Genomic DNA, 17,611 nt, shown 5'->3' on the forward strand with positions numbered 1-17,611 from the left:
TACATTTTTTTCTTTGTTTGATTTTGGTCTGTTAAAGAAGCTTGTCATATTCATATTAATTTCTGCCAATCTGTTCACATTGCCATTGTGTGAGATGACATGTAATCATTGGGGGATTGGGTAACTCAGAACAGATTGTTTAAACCAGCTTTGCGATTCTAGAGGTCAAGGTTGACTTATGAAAATTGTTGAACAACTATGGAAAGCCTGCCTCTAGGTACGCAAATTGTGACACAACTCGTTTAACAAAGATTTGCAAGTAATGCTGAGAAGGATTTTTTTTCTCTTTTAAACGCATTTTATTCAAACCTGTATCAAAGTAGGTTACAGCAAATAAACACCCCGGGAAACATTCTTCCCAACAATCAACGATACAGTTTGTACAGATTTTTCTCCTTTTTCACCCCCCCCCCCCCCCCCCCCCCCACCTCCCCACCACCCACCCCACTGCGACGAACAGCTCCTCAAACACGGTCACAAACACCCCCCACCTTTTCTCAAACTCCCCTGCTGAGCCCCTTAACTCATACTTTATCTTCTCTAACCGCAGGAAGTCATACAGGTCACCCAACCGCTGAGAAGGATTTTTAGCTCTTCCTCAGACAACAATTTAACCCTACCTTGGGGACATAACTGAGGAATACTGAAGTTTTTAATAAATGATATACAGAATAGGAACCTCACTCTGATTCGGTGACATTGGCACGGAATTTGTGATGGTAACGACAGCAACTGTTAGCACTCACAGTTACAGCTCCACTGAAGCTCACAAGTCCAGATTTGGACAGAATAACATGGCAGTTCTGAAATTACTGTCAGTGACTCCACGCTTCTTCACAGGGCATACTGTTGAGGTCCCCCAAGCAACAAATTGGTTGTTAGTCTTACCATCAAAATCCTTATTGAATGATATCTCCCTGAGTTTTTTTTAAAGTGTAATTAATATTCACTGCAAAACACGTGCACTGGCCTGGGAAAGCTATTTTTGCGATAGGGGAATGAGGATAAATGGATAGCTCTTTCAAAGCTGCCACAGGCACAATGGAGTGCTGCAAGATTCTTTGAATCACAAAGGTATTGGCCTGTTGGGTTAAACATCTTATTGCAGTTTCGTAAAATTTGCTTCTCGTGAACCAGTAGGTTTGTTTACTTGTGCACCCAAATGGACAAGATTGAGACCCTTTAACTTTCTTTAACAAAAGACCTTAACAGGAGCATAATCTGGGGCAAGACCCCCTGTTATGCAGTGTTATATCCGCCAGTACATTCATCCATTGGCTTTTGGTTTCAAATACCATACAAGGTAACTAAAAAGCTCCTCAAATTACAAAAATCAGCATTTGTCAAATTTCATATACGATCCTTACACAGTATATTTTAAAACAATCTTCAGAAAATCCAAAGTTCAGTTTAGTATAGTTGAATTTGTTATTGTTTTTTGAAGTTTGAGAAATGGTCTAATGAAGATAACATTGAATGATTATTACTCCGTAAATTTGTGAAGAAAGAGAAAATTCTACGGTGGGCCAGGGAGAGGCGTAGCTGCGACTTGGAGGGAAGTAACTTCTGAATTTATCAGGACATTGGAGCCGAGTTGGCAAAACTGCGGGCAGGTTTCAACAAGGTCAAAGCGGTGCTGTACTGGCGGCAGATCAGGTTTGGGGTGCTCTACCCGGCGAAATTATGGGTGACGTTCGGAGGCCGGGAGTATTATTTCGAGACCCCAGAAGCGGCTGAAGACTTCATTAAGGAGCATAACCTGGGGGAGAACTGAGTGGACAATGCTTGGGAATCGGTGTACTGGCACTATGTAATGGTAGGGAGCATGTTTGAAGTGGGTGTAGGGGTTGGGGGATTTTCACCTTTTTTTGTGGGGGGGTGGATTTCTGTTCAATGTTGAGATTGTAAGGAGTTGTAGGGGTGAAAAGTTTATGTGGGGATGGATGTTCCCATCTCTCCCCCACCTGTTTTATGGGACTGTTTGTGTTTAACATCTGTTTGTTTGCTTTTGGAGAAGGCTACCTGGAGTTCAGGAGAAGCCCTTGTTTGGGTGGGAGAGAGTAAGGCCAGCAGGAGGCCGCCGCCTTTGAGCTGAGGGGTGGGGGGGGGGCGGGGAGGAGAGGAAAGAGAGAGAGAGGGAGAGGGAGATCATTGATCATTAGCATGTGTCTTTGGGCAGGGGCAGCTGCGTTAGCAGGTTATGCTGGTGAACGGAAGTGAGGTGGTGGGGGGGAGGGGGGAAAGGGGATGTGGGCGGGGTAGAAGGGGAAAAGGGGGGGTGTTTCTGCGATGCGGCAGGGGGAGAGAGATAACATGGCCAAGGGCGAACAAAGGGGCCATCTGGGATGTGCTAGGTACAGAGTGGAATTAAAGGGGCAGGAGTTAAGTGGGGAAGATGATGGGTGGTAGAGGGGACCGGTAAGGTTGGTAACGTGGAACATCCGAGGACGGAATGGGCTGGTTAAAAGGTTGCGGGTGTTCGCGCACCTCAGGAGCTTGAAAGCGGTGGTTGTCTTTTTGCAGGAGACGCGTCTCCGTGTGAAGGACCAGGTTAGGTTAAGGAAGGGGTGGGTCGGGCAGGTTTTTCACGGGGGGTTTGATTTGAAATAGAGTGGTGTGGCAATTTTAATGAGCAAACAAATGGGATTTGTGAGTGCGAAGGAGGTGAGGGATCCAGGTGGGAGCTATGTGTTTGTGAATGGGGTATTGGAAGGGGCACCGGTAGTGTTGGTAAGTGTGTATGCCCCAAATTGGGATGCTGTGGGTTTTATGAGGGGGTTGCTGGCAGCAATCCCGGATTTGGCCGCGTACCAGTTGATCATGGGAGGAGATTTCAACTGTGTCCTGGAGCCGAGGGTGGATAGCTCGAGCCCCAGGTCGATGGGTAGGGTACGAATGGCAAGGGAGTTGGGGAGGTTTATGGAGAGGATGGGTATGGTGGTTCCATGGCGCTTTCAGAACCCAGGGGGAAGGGAGTATTCCTTCTTTTCACACGTCTATAAAGTGTATTCGAGGATTGATTACTTTGTAGTGAGTCGGAAGATTTTGGTTGGGGTGGAGGGGGCAGAGTATGCGAGGATAGTTATCTCGGACCATGCACCCCACTGGCTGGATATTTGGTTCAGAACGGGACGAGAGCAGAGGCCGGGGTGGAGGCTTGACTCGGGGTTGTTGGCGGATGGATGTTTTTGTGATGAGGTGCGGTTGGCGATTCGGGATTATGTGGAGTTCAATCAGAATGGGGTGGTGTCGGCGGGCATTTTTTGGGAAGCACTGAAGGCAGTGGTCCGGGGAGAAATTATCTCATTTACGGTTCGTGCGAATAAGGAAAGGAGGGTGGAATGTGAGCGTGATGGTGGAGGTGGACAGGGAATATTTGAGGGTGCCCACCATGGAGGGATTGGCGAGGAGGCAATTTGACGGGCTGACAATGGGGAGGGTGGTAGGGCAACTGCGTAGGGCAAGAGGGGTGCAATAAGAGTATGGGGAGAAGGCGAACCGCATGCTGGCGCACCAGCTGCGGAGGCAGGCTGCGTCCAGGGAAATATTGAAGATCCGGGCTGGGGCTGGGGATGTGGCGTCCGAGCCAGGGAAGATAAATGAGGCATTTAGAGAGTATTACCTGGGACTTTATGAGGCAGACCCAGGAGGAGACGAGAGGGACATGGGGTGGTTTCTGGGCGAGCTGGAATTTCCCCAGGTGGAGGAAGCCAAGAGGCAGGCGGTGGAGGAGCCTCTGGGGCTGAGGGAGGTGCTGGATAGTATCAGGAGTATGAAGCCGGGGAAGGCTCCTGGGCCGGATGAGTACCTGGCAAGAGTTTTATGAGGAATTTGCGGTGGACCTGGCACCACATCTGTTGGGGGCGTTTAATGAAGCACTGGAGAAGGGGGAGTTACCGGAGGCAATGAAGCAGGCAGTCATCACACTAATCCCCAAAAAAGGGAAGTATCCGGAGGAATGTGGGTCATATAGAACCATATCTCTATTGAATACGGATGTGAAAGTATTGGCTAAGTTGTTGGCGGGGAGGGTGGAGGATTGTGTCCCGGGGGTGGTTGCAGAGGATCAAACGAGCTTCATGAAGGGCAGGCAGCTCGCGGGTAATATAAGACTGCTGTTGAATATGGTGATGAATCCGTCGAAAGCTCTGGTACCGGAGGTGGTGGTGTCCTTGGATGCGGAGAAAGCATTTGGTTGGGTGGAGTCGCGGTACTTGTTCGAGGTTTTGGGAAGGTTTGGGCCGAGATTTGTGGCATGGGTGCGGTTGCTGTATGTGGTGCCAAGAGCGAGGGTGAGGATGAATGATATGAGCTCACAAAGCTTTGACTTACACAGGGGTACAAGGCAGGGGTGCCCGCTATCGCTGCTGCTGTTTGCCCTGGCCATAGAGCCATTGGCGATGGCTCTCGGGGAGTCGGCAGAGTGGCCGGGGATAATGAGGGGACAGAGGGAGCATCGGGTGTCGCTCTATGCCGATGACCTCTTGCTGTATGTTTCGGATCTGTTGGAGAGTATGGGAAGGATTATGGGCCTGTTGGGGAGGTTTGGAGGGTTCTCGGGATACAATGTGAATGTAGGGAAAAGTGAAGTATTCCCGGTGAATGAGCTGGCACAGCGGGCTAATTTATGGGGGATGCCATTGATGATAGTGAGGGATAGGTTTAGGTACTTGGGGATTCAGGTAGCGAGGAAATGGACGGGGCTCCAGAAGTGGAACTTAACGAAGCTGGTGGAGGAGGCCAGGGAGGATCTTAAGAGGTGAGATACGCTGCATTTAACGTTGGCGGGGAGGATCCAAGTGGTGAAAATGAATATTCTGCCGAGGTTCTTGTTTATCTCTCAGGCTCTCCCGGTCTTTGTACCAAAGGCCTTTTTTCAGAAAGTGGACACAATCATCTCTGACTTTGTATGGGCGGAGAAGGCGCCAAGGGTGGGGAGGACCCTGCTGCAGAGGCAGCAGAGGGGGTTGGCGTTGCCAAACTTGCTTCATTATTATTGCATGGCGAATGTGGGCAGGGTGCAGCGGTGGTGGGAAGGAGAAGGGGCAGAGTGGGTTCGGATGGAGGAGGAATCTTGTAAGGGGTCTAGTTTGAGGGCTATGGTGACGGCAGCATTGCCAATGGTTCCGAGTAGGTATTCAGGGAGCCCAGTGGTACAATCCACGGTGAAGATATGGAATCAGCTGAGGAGGCATTTAAGGGTGGAAGGAATGTCGGTGCTAACGTCGCTGTGCGAGAATCATGGGTTTGAGCCGGGGGGATGGATAGTGTATACAGGAGGTGGAGGGAAGTGGGGTTGGTCAAGGTGAGGGATTTGTATTTGTAGAAAGTGTTTGCCAGTCTGGAGGAGCTAAGGGTGAGGCTAGAGCTGCCGACGGCTAGTGAGTTCAGATATCTACAGGTTAGGGACTTTGCACGAGAGGTCTGGAAGGGATTCCCTAAATTGCTGGGATCCACTCAGCTGGAGTGACTGCTCCTTCCTGATGTGGAAGGGGAGGCAAGAATTGGGGATATATATATAAGTGGCTGGGGGAGCGGGGAGGCAAGCGGGTGGTGAAGATCAAGGAGAAATGGGAAGCAGAGTTGTGAATGGAGATCAATTGGGGGGGTATGGAGTGAGGCACTGCGAAGGGTAAACGGGACCTCCTCTTGTGCAAGGATGAGGCTGATACAGTTTAAGGTGGTGCACAGGGTGCATATGACTCGGGTTTTTTCAGGGGGTAGCAGATGAGTGTGAGAGGTGTGGGCGGGGGCCAGCGAACCATGTGCACATGTTTTGGGGTTGTGAAAAATTGGGAAGATTCTGGGCGGGAGTGTTCGCGGTCTTAGCCAGGAGAGTGGAGGAGGGTGTGGACCCGGACCCTTTGGTGGCGATATTTGTGGTTTCAGAGAAGCCGGAGCTTATGGAGAGGAGGAAGGCCGATGTCTTGGCCTTCGCCTCTCTGATTGCACGGCGACAAATTTTGCTGGAGTGGCGGTCGGCATCGCCACCAGGGGTAGCAGCATGGTTGGGTGACCTGTATGACTTCCTGCGGTTAGAGAAGATAAAGTATGAGTTAAAGGGCTCAGCAGGGGAGTTTGAGAAAGGTGGGGGATGTTTGTGACCGTGTTTGAGGAGCTGTTCGTCGCAGGGGGGTGGAGGGGGTGGGTGATGGGGAGGGGGGGTTGAAAAGAGAAAAATCTGTACAAACTGTATAGTTGATTGTTGGGAAGAATGTTTCCCAGGGTGTTTATTTGCTGTAACCTACTTTGATACAAGTTTGAATAAAATGCGTTTTAAAAAGAAAATAACATTGAATGATTATTAGATTGTAATTTTCGACCACTGAAGGCTGTAGAGGCAGAGGCCAAGTCATATCTGCTGTATATATAAAATATATTTAAGAAGGAAGTAGATTCATTTCAGGGTATGGGGAGAGTGCGGGAGTACAGCGTTGAGATAGAGGATCAGACCTGATCCCATTGAATAGTGGAGCAGGCTCAAAGTGCTTACTTTTCCTATTTTGTATGTTTATCTTTGCTGTAGTATGATGGTTATTATCGAAGAAATTTAGGCAAAGCTTATAACAAAGAAATGTAAAGGTACCTGCAATTGAATTGAAAATGCATTAGTCAGTTTGATATTCCTTGCTAACCCATTATTCTACCATGAAGATTTGAATATGTAGAAAGTATTTAGATTTCTGTTCGCTCTTCAATTTTATTTGGCGAAAACTTTGTATTCGGCATTCTGTAATGATTCTGAATATCTTCTATGTGTAGTTGTGTTATTGTCAGCAGGTTTACACGTATGGTACTTTGAACGTTGGCAGGAGAGAACGGCTGCTTGTGAGAGCCATTGTGTGGGGTTGGTGGGTGCCCCCAGAGGACTAGAGAATTGCAAATGTTATACCTTTGTTCAAAGAAGGCTGTAAAGGGCAGCACGGAAGTGCAGTGGTTAACACTGCTGCCTCATGGTGCCGAGGTCCCAGATTTGATCCTGGCTCTGGGTCACTGTCTGTGTGGAGTTTGCACATTTTCCCCATGTTTACGTAGGTTTCGCCCCCACAACCCAAAGATGTGCAGGGTAGGTGGATTGGCCATGCTAAATTTCCCCTTAATTGGAAAAAATTAATTGGGTACGCTAAATTTATTCTTTAAAAAAGAAGGCTGTAAAGATAATCACAGCAACTGCAGGCCAGTCACTAACTTTGGTGGTGGGAAACATCTCAATTAGGGACAGAATAATAGTCACTTGGACAAATGCAGGTTAATTTAGAAAATTCAGCATGGATTTCTTCAGGGAAAATCATGTTTAACTAACTGGCTGAAGTTTTTTGAATAGTTAACAGAGGGTTGATGAGAGCAGTGGTGTCAATGTGGTATGCATGGACTTCTAAGGGCATTTGATGTGATGCTTCACCACAAACCTGTGAGCAAAGTTATAGCTCGCAGGATGGAAGGGACAGTAGCAACGTGGATACGAAATTGGAACAGTAGCACAGTGGTTAGCACTGTTGCTTCACAGTGCCAGGGTCCCAGGTTCAATTCCCGGCTTGGTTTACTGTCTGCAGGTTCTCCCCGTATCTGTGTGGGTTTCCTCCGGGTTCTCCAGTTGCCTCCCACAAGTCCCGAAAGACATACTATTAGGTGAATTGGACATTTCGAATTCTCTCTCTGTGTACCCGAACAGGCGCTGGAATGTGGCGACTGGGGGCTTTTCAAGTAACTTCATTGCAGTGTTAATGTAGGCCTACTTGTGACAATAAAGATTATTATTATTATTATAAATTGGCTGAATGACATGAAACAAGAGAATAGTGTTTAATGGATGTTTTTAATCTGGTGAAAGCCTATAGTGGAGTTCTCCAAGTGCTGTTGCTTTTCCAGATATATATTAATGAGCCAGACCTTGATATACAAGGCACAATTTCAAAGTATGCAGATGATAGGAAACTTGGGAGCATTGTGAACTGAGGAGGACAGTGTATAACCTCAAAGGAACATGGACAAGTTGGTGGTAGGGATGGACAGGCTGTAGATGAAGTTTAATGCAGAGAAATGTGAAATTACTCATTTTAGTAGAAAGAACATGGCGAGACATTCTAAACTAAAGGGTACAACTCTAAAGGGTGTGGAGGAGTAGAGGTTGCTGGGCATTTTTATGCCAAAATCATTTAAGGTTGCAGCATAAGTTTAAAGCATACAGTATCCCAGGCTTTATTAATAGGGGAATAGATCACAAGAGCAAATAAGTTGTGTTGAATATGTATAAGTCATCAGTTCGGCCTCAGCAGGAGTGTTACGTCCAGTCTTGGGCACTGGAAAAAAGTGAAGGCATTTGTGAGGGTGGAGAAAAATAAATTGCAAGCATGATCACAGGCATGAGGAACTTCTGACATGGAGAAGTTGGGACTCTTTCCCATTGGAGATGAGACGGTTAAGAGGAGATTTAATAGAGGTATTCAAAATCGTGAGGGGTCTGGACAGAGTGAAGAGGGAGAATCTGTTCCCACTTGTGTAAGGGGCGTGAACAAGAGAGCACCCGGTGGTGGTGGCGGCCCTCAAAATTTGGGGGCAGTGGAGGCGGCATAGGGGGGAAGTTGGGGCCTCGGCGTGGACCCCATTACGGGGGAACCACTGGTTCACCCCAGGAAGAACAGGTGGAGGGTTTTCGGGGTGGCACAGGGCAGTGATACGAAAGTTGGGGCACCTGTTTGTGGACGGGAAGTTCGCGCGCTTGGGTGAGCTGGAGGAGAAGTATTGGCTCCCCCCGGGAACACCTTCAGGTACTTACAGGTAAGGGCGTTTGCCAGACGGCAGGTGGTGGAATTCCCGCGGCTACTGCTCTGGGGGGAAGAGGAGATCGAAGAGAGGATGTGGGCAGATGCCCTAGGGAGGGTGAATTCTTCCTCTTCGTGCGCGAGGCTCAGCCTCATACAGTTTAAGGTGCTGCACAGGGCACACATGACCGGGACAAGGATGAGCTGGTTCGCTGGAGGAATTTTGGATGGGCGTAGCGAGGACGCTGTCGAGGGTGGTAGGATCCAGGGTCAGACCGGGCTGGGGGCTCGCAATATTTGGGGTGGCAGAGGAGCCGGGAGTGCAGGAGACGAAAGAGGCCGGAATTCTGGCCTTTGCGAACCTGGTAGCCCGGTGAAGGATTCTCCTTCAGTGGAAAGATGCGAGGCCCCCAAGCGTGGATCCTGGATCAGCGATATGGCAGGGTTCATTAAATTGGAGAGGGCGAAATTCGCCTTGAGAGGGTTGGTACAAGGGTTCTTTAGGTGGTGGCAACCGTTCTTAGACTTTCTGGCAGAACGATAGACATTGGTCAATGGCAGCAGCAGCTCGAGGGGGGGGGGGGGGGGGGGGTTACTTTATTTTTGTTTATGTTATTTACACTGGAGGGTCTGAGGGGGTGTATAAACCTGTTGTGTTAAGTCGGGGTGTTAATGTTAATTTATTATTTATGTACAGGGTGGGGAGGGGTTTGGGGGGTTGCTTTTTTAGATTGTGTTTTGTACTTAACCCTGTTGGGTTCTTTTTTCTTTCTCATTTTGTTATTCATATTTTATGACAACCTTTAATAAAAATAATTTAAAAAAAAAAAACTGTGGTTAATTGGAAAATTGAGGCATAGGAAGACCATAAATAATTTTCTGGAGTTGCTGCTATTAAGCAAGCTATTGGAGGGTTTGTTGATGGGTCATTGGGTTTATCGTGAACTGCTGAGCCAAACAGTCCAAGAAAGATCCAGATTTCGTAACTCATATGTGTAAGTCATCCAAGTACTGCAATTGACCTCAGCCAGCACTCTTTTTTTTTAGATGGGAAGAGGAAAATTGGCCACATTCTTTGCTCTTGATCAGTACCTAGTGACTCTTGGTGGGTCTCGTGATTCAATCCATGGGGCGAATCTGCATGGTCCAATTTGTGTTCTGAATTCTCCTCCCTAGAGGAATTGCAATCTTGACAGTTCTTGTGAAAGTCAAGCATGTGGGAGGTGTTCACACCAAAAGGAACTAAGAAGAACATTGGGCAGGTTTCTAGAATCTAAGAGATGTGATGAATTGAAGGAGTGGATTATCCAATTTACTAGTTCATCCTAAAATTACCATGTATTGCAGCACTGATTGCACTTCAATGCTTAATTTGCTGTGAAGTGGTTGGGGCATTCCGAGACCATGAAAGACAATGTACAAATGCAAGTGATTTGTTTTAGTCATCTTTGGCAAGTGGCATTACCCAACAAACGTCATGGCAACCTTTGACAACAAGCCCTTGCTTCGGTTCTGGAGCAGAAGTTGAATCACCTGGAGTGTGTCTTTAGATAACTTGATTTTTCTGCTTTGAGTTTACTGATATCAAAAGCAATTTGTAAGATTCCTGTCTATGAAACTGCATTGCCCTTGGCGAAGAAGACCTTGCTTCCCTCCTGACATTCCAGACTTAACCATCAATTATCCTCATCAAGTTACAGCTGGCAGGCCAGATACAATGGAACAACTTGTAAAATGTGGCTTCTCGGGTGATCAGCTTGACCAATGGTTTGTAACTTGCCTGTTAAAGCTCGCTGCTGGTATTTAGAAAAGCCTCAAAAATTTAGGTTTGCATACTGCCTATTCAAAGCTGTTCACTTGCTAATATATGACATTGTGTTTAACTCCATATATAACAGCTGTATTGACTGAGTACTTGGCAGAAAGTCGATGCCAATCACCTATACAAAGTTTCACAAGTTCAAGAAAATATCTAAAAGATTCAGGCATTTGTTAATTACCTGTTAATGTTTCAGTTTTAAATTTGATCTTGAACCAGCTGATGTCCCTGCGAGATTGCAACTTCAAAAACTATTTATTTGCTCTGTTTCACCACTGGAATAGTTTATGATGACCCACTAACTCTTGTTCTGCATGGGATAAGTCATTTGGTAGATGGAATCTGTCATTTTTATTACTAAACACTTAGTTTTGCATATCTCAGATTCTAAGTTTTTATTCAGCATCTCCCGTTTCTTCCATTGAAAGGAATTGCTGTATTTTTAGTAGAATTACATAGAATGTGTAGCACAAACGGGTCATTCGACTTGACTGTTCCATGTTGGTGTTAATGCTCCACACAAATCTCCTCCTATATCTAACACTATCAGCACAATCTTGCACTAATTTCTCCCTTGTATTTATCTAGCACAATAGATCGCAAACTTCTTGCTTGGAAGATCCCTTTTCCAATGAATTAGTAATAATGGTTCATTCTCCCCTCACCCTCATCCAAATTATAATATTATGTTAGACTCATTATATGAAAATGTTGTATATCGAGAGTATTTTAATAATGCTTTCAAGAAAGCAAATGTTTGCTTAGAGATATTTACTCAACAGATTGCCTATAGACAGAGATCTTCTTGCTCAGTGCTCCGCCATACGTGCAGCCATTCACAGTGAGAAGATTAACTCACTCTGTGCTGTGCGCATGGCAGCTGCTCTCTGCTCCCTTTGGCTTACACCAATCCCACCTCTGGTCACCTACCATTGTCTGTGGAAGAAAAATCAAAATTAAACCCATGAGGAAGAGATCAGCTGTTTGAACAGTGGAATGTATTTCCTACTGTAGCCATCTGGGATGACCACTTACAAAGTAAACATGGATACTTGCAAAGACTCCAGGGAAATATGGCCAATACAGGATTCGGGCAAATTCCAAGCCTAAATGTATATTTGCTAACGTAGAACCAGACAGTATCGAAACCTCTAGTCGATTTGCATTCTAATAGCCCATTTCCCCAGGACAAAGGACTGGTACACGGGTATCAGATACAATTCCAGGCACCTCAGCACCACTCCCTTCACCCATGAAGCCCAAACAGCCACGGTTAATGACCGCTCAGGACACGCCCAGCAATCAAGGCACCCGCCCCTTTATTAGCTCAAATCTAAGGCAGTAATCGAAGCCTGCCGAATTATTGGGTCCAAAGCTAAGGACCGCCCAAAAAGCGCAAAACCCCAAAGGATAAAGAGAGACACTGTCATGTGTTCGATTTCTTTTGGCACTGGCACACCGGCACCCTTCGGCCCGGCCTATACCTGAAGCCAACTGCAGCACCACGACCAGAAGCAAGTTCAAGATCAACGATCGCTACCAGACAGATGAGCCCAGCAGAACCGAAGTTACTTCTCCAGACCCAGCCACTCCAGATCCGGACAAAGGTCTTGTTCCTCTGCCGAAGCCAGGTGCCTGAAGTTAAGTACAGGTTGTTGTAGTGTTAGGTATAATTTAGCTTGTAGTGTTTTTATGTTCATGTGTGAGTTAATCTTGTGTAAATAAACTATTATTGAACTTTAACTAACTGACTGGTTGTTGGGTCTTTGATTAATATCCGGTTGAACCTTGTGGTGGTATCATCTGATACCTGGCGACTCTGAAAAGCAATATCACTCGATATTAAAAAGGGCAACATTATTGGCGTCTCTGGTGCAAATTGGCAACACTACCCGTGCAATGGCTCTGAAGAAAGAAGTTATTTTACACAGGCTGTGGATTTAAAGTTTTTTTTTTTCCTGATATTTGCAAGCCAACTGCTTGTAACAGCTTACACACTTGCACCCAGTACTTTGGTGCTTTGGTGTGACAAGCGTTGTGAATATGAGCTCACTCTTGATTTTATCTCTCCTTAAACTGATGCTCACTTTCAGTTGTGTTCAAGTGATCTCTGTTTCTCTCCCACGTACGCACAATCTCTGCCACAAGCTTGTGTTTATATTTTCTGTGTTAGTGTCACAGGAGTCTCTACTGCCAGAAAATTTTGGTTACACTTCAGATTAAGGTGTTACAAACATAGAAAAATTCATGATTTAGAAGAAGACAATTTGTCCCATCATGTTGGTAACCTCCAAACAATGGAATAAGGAATAAAACTCAACAAAATGGCACTTTAAAGTAGGTAATGGAAAATGTTCATTATATACCAAGACTGATTTTTTTTGGAGGGTGAATGGGAAAGTTTAAATCTATGGTTTGTAATCTAGCAGTAGTTCCATGAACTAGTGACATGTGAATTAAGATATTCTTCGCTTGGCATGTGTAGGTCGACACTTGCATTGTAAATGAGAACAATAAACTATACTGTTTGAGGAAAACGCATGTACTATAAATTAATTGACTAATTTAATTCTTCTTGGGATGGAACATCTCAATCATCCCCTTAACCTACTTTGTACTTGTCCATCCACTTGCATCAATCCACCATTTACAACTTTTGAGTGACACTAGCAACTGAATTTGTGTTGAACTTAGGAGCGAATAACCTTTTGAATTCAAGTCCACTGGAAACTGGACAGAGTTTACGCAAACTCATTTCATTATGGAAATTTTTTGAAAATCCCAACAGTCTAGTTGAATTTGAGCCTCTCGTCCTTGAAGTTGAATGGACAAGTGATCTAACCCAGTGTTTTTCAAACTTTATTTTCTCTGGGACCCACTTTTGCCGACCTTCGGGACCCACTTGATGGATGGCAAAGACACAATGAGCCAAAGGGCCTCTTTCTATGCTGTAAAACTCTGAACATCGTGCAGAGGAGAGCCTTGAGGTTGATGTTAATGTTGGAAGATTTGCATTTTGCTAGCACCTTCACAGCTACATATGTACCAAGTAGTTTGCAGCCATTGAAGTACAGTCACTGCTCTCCAAACTGTTCCCAAAAGCTCCTTCCAAAGAGAGGACCGAAAGAGAGTGTGTGTATAGGGAAGGTTTGCAGGGTGGATGTTGGTGCTTGCTTCTCTACAGAAATGGGAACTGAGTCTCTTTGTGGGTGATCCTGAAAAGATGCACAGTTTAAGATTAGTTGATTGACAGACCTCAGTTCAGAACAGTGAAGAAACGGGTTGATAGGTAACGATCACCTGGCTTCAGTCTTGTCTGTCTGATGGCTCCAAGTTATAGCTAACCATCTGGCTTGCTGTTGGGGTGTCCATGTCACCTGGCCAGTCCATTCTACTCCTTGCTCCTGGGCTATGCATTCCCTCGTGTCTCCTGTCACAAAAGCCATTTTCGTGGCACTCTTTCTCTTCGCCATCCTGCTGAGCCTACCTGGTAGTTCGAATGCTTGTATTAATTTCCGGCTGCACCGCGACCCTTTTTACACCTGCCCGTGACTCACTCACCGGTCCCAAACCCCATTTTGAAAAAGCCTGACTTATCCCAATGTTCTTCAAATCACTCCCCAAATATTGAATCTTTTACAATACATCAAAGATATTGGAAGTAGTATTTACGGGATATATTTTGCCTTTCTGCTGGTACCGCCATTTGAGGCTCAGAATTAACCTTTCAAAGACCTTGTCCAGCTGTAAAGCTTTTTTTGTCTCGGTCGTTTACAGTGGTTTTAAATAATATGCCTCGTTATTGTGAAAATGAAGGAAGCAGTTGGACGAGAGTTGTTGAACAAAGGGAAATATATCTTACTATTAAGATCCTGTTTATATTAACTAAGACATGGGTGGTACGTGGTGCAGTGGTTAGCACTACGGCGCTGAGGACCCGGGTTCAAATCCCGGCCCTGGGTCACTGTCCGTGTGGAGTTTGCACATTCTCCCCGTGTCTGCGTGGGTTTCACCCTCACAATCCAAAGATGTGCAGGGTAGGTAGATTGGCCACGCTAAATTGCCCCTTAATTGGAAAGAAAATAATTGGGTACACTAAATTTATTTGAAAGAAAATATTAACTAAAATAGCTTGCTGTATATTTTACACTTTATTAGGTTAAACGTATTTTGCCTCTGTTTGAGTTTTAACTCTGGGACTACAACATTTAAAATGTATGCGTGGAAGCTACGTTTTTGTTAATTTCTATTTTGTTATTCATTCCCTAACAGTTTGTGCAGAAGCTTTCAACCCAGATGACGACGATGAGGAAGATACAGAGCCAAGGGTAAGATCTTCAGCTGTGATATCAATAAATATGATGTCGGTAAATTGCAAGAACTTCTAAACTTGTCAATATTACAACTTTCCCCCCCCCATTCTGTTCCTCATCTTCATTGTGGCACGAGGATAGAATTGAGCTTGGACAGACCCTGGTACCCATCTTACCCCTGGGTGCTGGGTGTTGAAGAGCAAACTTGCTCAAGCATCCTCGATAACAAATGAACCAAGAATCAGTATTGTTTAGTAATTAGGAAGTATTTAAAGTGTTTAATGTCATTGCATGTAATCTTGATTTGCCTCATGAGAAACTATAGAGGATTTCTGCTTTAAAAATGCACTTCAGATTAGGGAACTGGTGCATCATTGTTGTGATTAAGGTGACATTCTTCATGTTCAAAGTTTGACAGGTTCAGATTCCAGAATTTACCAAAACTGTTGAGATATAGTTTTGTGAGCCAAGACAATAGGATGCAGATTTTTAATTAACTTCTCTCATCAGACCATTTTCTAAGCATGGTATAATTTTATTGCTAGAGGTGAGTTGGGCAGACACAGCACTGTAGCAATCTTGAAGCTATTATTACACAATTATGTTTATATGTTTTTGACAATTAAAATATAGGTTTTAATTACCGGTCAATCGCTCAATTTCTATCTGAAATTTCTAAATGGATCAACTAACAATTTTGAAAGCCACAAATCCCTTAAGTGCAAGAAACTTTAAATGAAAAGTATTGATTTTGGAGGGAGGTATCTAGCATGGCTTTAATATTACTTTGGCATTTTCTGTTTTTCTTTTTATTATGTTCAGTGCTAAGTATTACATCCTGTATTGCAAAAATGTCATCTGACTCTTTTTTTGTGTTCTGTGTGCTTTTGTTTATTAAGGCATTGATTGAGTGTAAATTAGGCATTGGAGATGAATGTTTCCAGTTAGGTCCCACCTGCCGCTTTAGTCTTAATAATTGTCGTTGCTTTTGGGATAAAGGGATGGGGAGTTTAATTGATCAGTGAAAGCCAATGCCAATTAGCTGTTCTGCAGGTTAGCATTCCTGCAATGTTTTTGCAGCTTTACTCCTCTCACTTCTGTGAAAGCTTCTGACTTGCTCTTGTGAAATCGATTTTCAACCGTAGAGTTTGTCTTAAAATTGGCACAGAGGGGCAGGTCAGCACTGAGTTGTTGGAATTATTGTCAGCTGAGCTTAAATTTGAAGGGCTATTTACAGCCTCAATTCAAATTCACTAGCAAATTTGTCTCCTGTAGAGAAATGCCTCTGACTTGAATGGCAGTTCAGCCAACACCAAATGCAGAAAAATACAAAATCTCAGTAGCAATTTGTTTAGACTAATTCAATGAAAGTTTGGTCAGATAACGTTGGATGTCCATGGGATTTTGAATCCTGTTTTACCCATATTTGCTCCCATAAATCAGATACTTACAGACGGTGCCTCCAGTTTACTATACAACTGTGCTGCAGCTTGGGCATTCTAATACCACTTATACTTAATAGTTCTTTTCATATAATGAAAAGTGCTTTGCAGAAGGGGAAGGGTGGATTGTGCAATGAAATGATTGCTATTAACAATATCTGAATATAAAATGGACTGTTAAGGAGACCAATGATGAATATCATTGCATTCATATTATGTATGAATATTGCAATGAGGGCAAAATGTGCATTCTGAATAGAAGCGTGTTTACACCTGAAAGCTTCAGGCTCGAAATAAAACAATAGAAAGATGAAATAAAAACAATAAATACTGAAAATATTTGGCAAGATTTTAACCTTTGAGATAGAGACCGATAATTTAAACTCTTGCCTTTCCGACTTTCATTTTGGTTTGGATCTATAATCTGCTCACAATGTTGCAATGTAATTTACCTTTTCCGTCTACGGTAGTGAATTTTATTGAAGTATTTATTACCTTTTCACATGGTGGCCACAAGTTAATAAAATCTAGATATTATGTCCAAGGAACAAATATGCCAACATATCACCAGGCCACCTGAATTCTGACTGGAAAACACCTTGTGCCATTAATCATTCCACTGAAAAGAAGATCTGTTTCAGCAAGGTTCTTGTTTGCATTAATTACAAGAAAGAGTGAGCACACATCCTGAAATTCTTAAAGCAGCTGTCAAAGAATATCTAATTCTCTCCTAAACATCTTTTTCAGGTCTGTGTGGCCCTAATGGGCATTGCTGTTTGCCATTTTTAATAGGCTCTATTTAAATTTGCATCTAAAATCTTGCTCTGTCAGGTTTAGCACAGTGGGCTAAAGAGCTGGCTTGTAATGCCGAACAATGCCAGCACAGGTTCAATTCCCGTACCGGCCTCCCCGAACCGGCGCCGGAATGTGGCGACTAGGGGCTTTTCACAGTAACTTCATTGAAGCCTACCTGTGCCAATAAGCGATTATAAAATTATTATTGTATTATTAAGTCATCTCGTACCTTGGTTTGGATGCCAAGCAGACATATTTTGATCAGTTGAATTACAAGTCCCTTTATCTCTTTGGGTATCTGGCCCCAGTACCACTGGATAATTGGCAAGGTTCAGAAGTGGTGTAAGTGCCATATTCCATTTGGAACACTTCACATCATCCATGAGATAAAATCAGAAAATGCTTTGAATACTCAGCAGGTCTGGCAGCATCAGTGGAGAGAGAAACCATTACCACTTTAGGCGGTTGACCCTTTGTCAC

The 17,611-nt window shown here is 44.5% G+C and overlaps 1 protein-coding gene across 1 annotated transcript in view; it reads left to right on the forward strand.

The window, feature by feature from the left end:
* prkar2aa (protein kinase, cAMP-dependent, regulatory, type II, alpha A) overlaps positions 1 to 17,611 on the forward strand; it is a 352,482-nt gene that overhangs the window by 229,574 nt on the left and 105,297 nt on the right. The window contains exon 3 of the mRNA XM_072473004.1: positions 14,854 to 14,909. Coding sequence (XP_072329105.1) covers positions 14,854 to 14,909 — 56 coding nt within the window. The remainder of the gene's footprint in view (positions 1 to 14,853; positions 14,910 to 17,611) is intronic.

Source organism: Scyliorhinus torazame, chromosome 13 (assembly GCF_047496885.1).
Source record: "Scyliorhinus torazame isolate Kashiwa2021f chromosome 13, sScyTor2.1, whole genome shotgun sequence".
In the NCBI taxonomy this organism is placed as follows: domain Eukaryota; kingdom Metazoa; phylum Chordata; class Chondrichthyes; order Carcharhiniformes; family Scyliorhinidae; genus Scyliorhinus; species Scyliorhinus torazame.